The 7740-nt window shown below is 38.1% G+C and overlaps 1 protein-coding gene across 1 annotated transcript in view; it reads right to left on the bottom strand.

Moving 5' to 3' along the window:
* The window catches only part of ACE2 (angiotensin I converting enzyme 2), a 76990-nt gene that overhangs the window by 17515 nt on the left and 51735 nt on the right, over positions 1-7740 (bottom strand). Inside the window, exons 8-10 of the mRNA XM_011362973.2 lie at positions 7329-7472; positions 4940-5037; positions 2560-2729 (exon numbers count right to left, since the gene is read on the bottom strand). Coding sequence (XP_011361275.1) covers positions 2560-2729; positions 4940-5037; positions 7329-7472 — 412 coding nt within the window. The remainder of the gene's footprint in view (positions 1-2559; positions 2730-4939; positions 5038-7328; positions 7473-7740) is intronic.

Here is a 7740-nt window from a genome sequence, read left to right on the forward strand (position 1 = left end):
TTTCCAAGATTTATTCACCAATGAATCTTGAGGCCCTACCTTTTATGTCCTAGAAACTGTACTAGGTGCTCAATATAAAGTGATGGGCAGGGCTGAATCCTGTTCTGCTCACAGGCTAATAGAAAGAAAGATAAGCAGAGTCTACTACTACAAAAATTCTGAGAACGAGTTCTCCATAAGTGATCAGCAGACGTGGCTTTGGGCATAACAGTGAGCGAGTGCAGGCACGGTTTCCTAGAAGCACGAAGAAGGGCATAACCGAGGATGCGATGAGCAATCTGGACCCTTAATCGACACACAGAAGTTTGCCAGGTAAATCACAGGGAGGGATAAGAGGTTGACATTCCTGGAGGTGCTCAGTGAGAAAGGCTTGAGAAAAGAATGTGGCATTCGGGATGCTGCAAGCAGTCTGGTATATTCAGGATAGAGAAGCAGTAGGAGAAGGGGCTAGAAATTGGCCTCTAGGAATCATTAGCATGTAAGTCAGGGAGTGAATGTGGTGGCCCGTGAAGCAGCTGCAGAATGGCAAGAAAAGAGGGCCAAAGACAAAGCCCTAAGAGGTCCTAGTACATACGAAGTAGGGAGAGAAAAATGCTTCAGAGGAGATAGAAAGAGAAGTTAAAGTCCAGAAGAGGATGGCAATGCAGAGGCCAATGAAATACAGCATTTCAAAGACAACTTGTAAATGTTATCTAATGATGCCGTAACCCATATTTAATCCAGTGAAATAAGCACTGCATCTGGCAGTTAGGTGGTGGTCCTTTTCAACTTGGCAAGAGCAATTTCATTCAGGTAAATGTAGGAGTCATATTCCAGTAGGTTCCCAACTTAATTTTCCTACCACTCCGACCGTGTCATCTCCCTAATAAATACCCTTTAAGAACTCCCCACTGCTTAAGAATAAACTAAAAAAAAAAAAAAAAAAAAGAATAAACTCAACCTCCTTTATACACCCCAGCATGACCTGCTTTTCTAACTTGGTTTTTCTTCATTCTCTTTTGAAACAATTATAAGAATAGCTACTCTATTATGTAATGTCTCCTGTATGTAAGATCCTGCACTAGGACACTCACATATACTTCTTCATTTTTAAGCCTCACTCTAGCCCTGGAGTCAGTCAACTATGGCTTATGTTTGACCACCTGTTTTGATAAATAAGGCTTTATTGGCACATAGCCGCACCCATCTGTTTATGTATTGTCTAGGGCTGCTTTCTTGCCACAATGGAAGAGCTAAGTAGTTGCAGTAGAGACCTGCAAAGCCTAAACTATTTACTATCTGACCCTTTACAGAAAAGGACGCTGCTGGGGCCCTGGCCAGATCTACTTAAGCAGGCAGATCCACCCATCTCCCAGTTGTCCAAGGCACAGCCATTAAAGGCCAATAGCTGCTTCCTTTTTAATTTCCTTTGGAGAAATGCGAGGTACCTCAACCTGGAAGTTGTGTCCCCCCACACTCTGGGGGCAGTCCACAGCCAATGACTGACTAAACAGGGGGCTGGTACAAAAGGTCAGTCCTCTTGTCTCCAGCTGTGACCAACTCTGCTGTACAATTATGCTCCAGAGAGCCCCGTGGGATCAGGCTGCGGCAAATCTCCAGCCAAGACGGCACCCTTACTTACCTCTTTCCCCTGCCCCATCCTGCTTCCCTGGCTCCCCTTTGCCTGAGTGCTCTCCCTCAACACAGCACTAACACAAGAATCCCCATCCCAATCAAGAGAACCTGACCTAAGACACACGCACACCTGCAACCTGGGAATTGCTATTCCACTTTATAGACAGGGAAACTGAAAACCAAGAAGATTAAGTACGTTGCCCAAGGTTGCCTAGTCATTAAGTGACACGTAGGATTCAAAAGCCCATGTTCATTCTGCCATATCACAGACCCTTCTACATATGCCCCTTATTCTAGCCAAACTTACTGACTCCAGGACACAATGCCAGGTCCTGTCTCTTTGCATTCAATCCTGCTATTCTCCTATCCCAGTGTCTTCCACCCAGCTCTGTCTGTCCGAACCCTTCTTGTCTTTCAAGTCCAATTCAAAGAACTCCTGAAGAGCCCTGTCTGATCTACGCACTATTTCAGGTGTGATGAGTTCTCTTCCAATTCCTCATAGAGTGTTCCCTGTGTTTCTCTTATGACACATACCACTTTCTCCCCTTTATCCCAGCTTATTTATTCACCTGTCCTGTCTCACTCGCTAGAGGGAAACTTGGAGGAGAGGGTCGATGCCTGATTCACACATCCATCTTCCATAAATGTTAGCATCCAAACTTTCCTAATGGGAGCACCACCATACCCATGTCTATGCAACTCTAATGAGTGCATGTTATTGCAAATGAGGCAAATTGTGTAAAGGTTCAGGTTAGGACCTGCTGGCAATCCCCTTTTTCTGGGAAAGCACAGATGTGCTCTCATGGACTCTCAGCTCTTGTTCAAGGAGAATTCAGTCATCTCTTCTGTGCTCAGAGAAGCAGAGAAGGAATCCAAATTCACCCTCATCCTTGCCTCCATTGTCTCCCATTTTAGTATCAGCTATGTAAGTATCAGCCTCGCTACCTGAAGTCGCCTTTCCCCAGGTCCCAAGCTGTGGGGTGGCAGGCCACTTTCTGGTCATTGCCTGGCTCAGTTAGCATAGATTTTTCCCAGAATTTTTCAGTCATATTAGGAAGGCCAAGAGACACAAAGAACTTCTCAGCCTCCTTGAATATCCTCTTTTCATCCCAGTTCTGGAAAAAAAAAAATAAAGAACAGCATTTAATTCTAGCATTAAATAATAATATTCTTTTTGTTGGATATGTACATAGACATAACTTTTCTGGAAGGCAATTTGGCAACATGTATGGATAGTTTTCAAAGTATTTATACTCTTTGTCTCAGTAATCCTGTCTCTAGAGAACTAACCTAGGAAATTCTCAGACATTAGGTCCAAGAATTACATTTAAAGTGATTTTTGTTTATTATTATTTTTAATTAAAATATATTTGACATATCACATTGTGTAAATTTAAGCTGTACAGCATGTAAATTGATTTTTAATAAGGAAAAAAGTGGAAACAACCACTGGAATGAATAAATAAATGATAATGACTTTGTGGACTGGAAAATATGAATAAATTAGCAAATGAAAAGTAGAATATATAAACCACTTATATAGTAAAATCTTAATGAGGAAATGCACAAAAATATTAACAGACTGAATGACATTGTGTGATGTTTTCTGTCTTTATTCTTTATATTCCAAATATAAACAACAATGACCTCTTTGCTAAAAACTAACCCAAGCCAACAATCATTGATTGAGCTCCTTCAAGGAGCAAGGCCCTGGTTTTAGGTTCAGTGGAAGACACAAACAATAATGTGGGCACAACGTCATGAGCTTTTGGAACCAAAAAAGTACACATGTGACCCAGGAGCCAATGGGTAGTTGGACCTTGGCTTCATACTCTGTATGGGAACCTGAACTTTTGAATGTTCTGGAACTGGAGTGGGACATCAGTAGGTTTCTGCCATCTAGCAAACTCTTCTGGAGCCAGTGTCCCTGGAGTTGACCAAGACTTCTTTGGAGATGAGGCCCACATAAAGCAAACCGAGTTTGTATAATTGGCAGATACTTCATGAATCACTTTTAGTGACACAGAAAACTTCCTGATCTCGAAGAACAGTCAAGTCCGGTTTTTCTCCTATGTCAATCTCAGGGATATGAAATGGGATATGACACTATGGATTTTTTTTTATTATTGACCTATAAAGACTTAATGTCATATAATATTGGTATTAACGAGTATGGCATTGTTAAACAGAATGAATGTATACCAAAACAGTGTAGACTAGTAAGCACAGTTAATACCTGTTGAAAGAATAATGAATGAATAGAAAACCAGACTGGAAATATTAGAAGTTCTGAGTTCAAACCTTAGTTGCCACTGACTGTCGTTTAACTTTGGGCAAGTCATTTACCTAAACTTCAGTTTTCTCACCTACAACATGGAACTATCACAATATCTATCCCGATAGTCTCGTAGGTTTGCTGTAAAGACAACATTAGGAGAGATGATGGGTGTAAAAACACTATAGATAGGCTAAGGGGCAACATAAGGATGGGCCTCTTTTGGTGCTCAACTATGAAATGGAGCTAAAACAGCTGCAAGAGTCTGGAGGCCCTTGCACCTTCACATTTTTATTCAGCTGTGGCTTCTTTCCTTATGTGAAGATGTTCATTGCATTGCTGATTTAAAACTGTTCACAAGCAGAAGTCCAGCAAAGCCTGAAGTGTAAACTAAATGATGCTAGAACTATCTGAAGAAATTTTACAGTCAATAGAAGTATGAGTATGAATTCTACTCAGGAATGTAGACTATTACCTGAATAAAGAAAAATATATAATTATAACTTTATAACTTTTATAAAACTATATGATTATATAAAAGCATATAATTGATTTCATCGATAGAAGAGAACACAAAGAATTTAAACAATTATGCCAAGATGGCAACAGAAAGGTGATTAAAAAATTATTTTAAAGACTGGTTTTCAACAATAATAATTTTTTAAATATGCAAACACCTTCTAATGATATCCTTTTTTTCACTATTCATAGAGATTACTGACTGATTACTTAGCAATGACTAACTTTAGAAAGAGTGAGGTCAACCAGTTGATAACTCCACATCTTACTGCTTAATGGAAAACTAGGTCATCTCCATTTTTAATATCGCTCAGTAAGATCAATACCCTACCTGTTATTCAAGGTACTTGATGTCATTGACGTTGTAAACCTTTTCCATGAAAAGATTGCTACATAAGAAATAAATTTAAATTAGCTTGACATTTTTTATTTCTACATGGTTTCAAATACAAAAGATAGGAAGAGAAGGATGGCATTAAAAGTAATGACGCTGAGGAGTTAGATTTGGTTTTCAAGGCCTCTTCTTCCTACCTGGTTCACCATTTCATCGGTAACATCTATGTTTGGTTTTTGTTCAAAAGGTACTGTCAACTGGTACAGATTTATCCAAAATCTTCCCCACATATCACCTATTTAAAAAAAGATTTTGTTAATACATGACAAAGACAGCAAAAGTATAGACATGATATTTACATAGTGTATTAGGTAAGACTGATAAACAGGCCATATAGTATTCTAGATTTAATCCAGTCTCTACTTCCTTTTCACTACCTCTTTTTCTCTTCTCTTATTTTAAATTTTCAACTCTCCCTTTTTTTTCTTTCTTCTCTAAACAGTTAAAATTGTAAAAAGTTATGTAGTTAAGCAAAACTCGTTAGGGAATCATCCCAGTTTCTCTCATTTAAAATGACAGTTCAAAGACACAATTTATTAAATATATGGAACGCCATAGCTACTATAGACTAGAAATATATTCAGATAATCCACCATCCTAGGGACAAAATACTACAAATTAAACTATCAGTAATCCCTAATGCTGATTCAAGAGAGATCACATAGGTTCATCAATCTGGAATCTCTACTAACTAGTGACTGAGTTCTACTTTTATTACTATACTGTAGTAATACACTTAACTGGGTGATATTTCAAACATCTCAAATAAATGTTAAGTTGGGTTTCAAATAAATGTTAAGTTAGAGACCCTAAGAGGGAAGATGGATCTAGAAAAAGTCAATCTAATAGCTGGACTAAAATCCTGACGCCAAAGGAATGGGACAACATAACTACATAAAGAATATTCCAATGAACTCATGATTTAAGGTCTACGCTTAAATTTTAAAGAAACATCTATCCACTATAGAAATATGTGATAGGCGACGTCAAGCCGAAAAACAATCCACATGTAAAAAACCAAAAGGGACCCAATAAACAGTATGACATGGCTTCTAAAACCCAAACATGACCTTAATGTAAATGAATAGAATTACAGTGTCTAGAGCAAAGTCAGCCATTTTTACTCCATGCTGGTCAAACCTCATCTGGGATAACAGTTCAGTTCTTAGCATGATATTTGAAGAGGGACATCAATGGATAACTTGTCCAAAGGAGATTAGAAAAGTGAGATCTTAAAGAATGGTTAAAAATGTGTATAGGACATTTAACTTAAAATAAGAAAACAGTGTATACATCATGATAACAATAAAATTAAAATATATTGAGTACATATTCTTGTGCCAGATATTATGTTATGTCTTCTATGACAGTTATTTACAAATATCTGGAAACCCATCTTGTAGAAGAGTAGAAATACCGTGGGTAACCTCATAACACGGAATTAGACATTATTAATAGAAGTTATTAGAGGGGCTGTTGATTCAGTTCCACACAAGGTAGAACTTTCTTATAATTAGTGCCATGTAGCAACAGATTAGTCTATCTTGGAAGGAAAAAAGAGGCACATCATACCAGGCAGGTTTAAGCAGAAACTGAATTACTGAAGAATGCCTGCCAAAGACATTGTAGAGAGTATTTATATACTGCTTTGGAGTAAAAAGTCTCCACAGGTCCTTCGTCCATATTCTCCTGCTGAAAGAGAGGCTTGGCCGTGGAAAAGAATTAGCTACCAGCTACCAGCAACTTAGTTTGACTGTACCAAGAATGTTATGTATGCATGAGATGAAGTTTTCAAACATGTATATTTTCTTTGGCCTCAGCTTCTGGGGAGACGGAAAGGGAAGTGGAGGATAGCCACTCTCTGGAGGAAAACTGGGAGGCTCATTAAAGGGCCCCTGGTTTTGCATGGTCTACAAAGGCCCCACAGCAGAATCCAAAGTTCTTGGAAGATTGATTTTCCTACTAATCTAGGCATCTTCCTTCATGATGAAGATGCCATTCATTACTCATACGATTCCAAACCAAATAGTTTACAGTAAAAGTAACTGGTCCAGTTTAGAATGAACTTATAAACTTTCACTTGGGCTATATCTTGATTCTAGAAAGCCTTGCTCTTATGGCTGACCACATCCGGCCTACCAAGCTTCTTTCCTCTGACATTAAGATATTAAAATTCTAAATGCCACCTCAAGAGCTTAGCCAGCCAACTTAAATAATAAGACTTATTTCCCCCATTTCCATTTTCAATTTAACTTGGAGTTCCTTCTCTAGTTATCTTAAATAACCCTTTTATCATATGGATTGTGGCCAACATAATAACTGTTTATATATAAAATAAAGTAATGCAATAGAGAACAATTTAAAATGGCTTTTCTGTTGAAGACAATGCTTGCAAAATGTGATTTCTATAATGTTACTAATTCCATTCACAGAATTTTTCAAAAGTTGCATGTTGATTCTCACTCCCCAAAACAACTTTATTGGTGGAACTAACATTGAGCAAAGTTATTTCCTGGAATTTCTTACCAAGCAAATGGGCAGGGAGGCATCCAGTCGGACTGATATGGGAAGGGTAAGCATCCATCAACTTTGCCCTCACATAAGCATGAAGTTGTTCATATAATGGTTTAATCTGAAAAGCCCAGGAAGAAAGTTTAAGACCAAGAGAAGCTTACTTCAATTTCCAATCCCCAACACTAAAAGTAGAAGCTTCTTTAGACAAGTAGAATTTCCCTAAATTCTAATTTCTCCTCCTCGAAAATGTTCTGGGGAGTTTGAAAACATCCCTTCTTTCCAGATATTGATGACGACTAGCTCCATTGCATACAGCAATAAATATATCTGGAGGAATACAGTCCCCAAAGTGAAAGCAGGTGTAAAAAATATTCATTTTTAAGATGCTACCTACTCCCTTTGTTTTTTAAGTTTTTTATTAAAA

Source organism: Pteropus vampyrus, unplaced genomic scaffold (genome assembly GCF_000151845.1).
Source record: "Pteropus vampyrus isolate Shadow unplaced genomic scaffold, Pvam_2.0 Scaffold81, whole genome shotgun sequence".
NCBI classification, from domain to species: domain Eukaryota; kingdom Metazoa; phylum Chordata; class Mammalia; order Chiroptera; family Pteropodidae; genus Pteropus; species Pteropus vampyrus.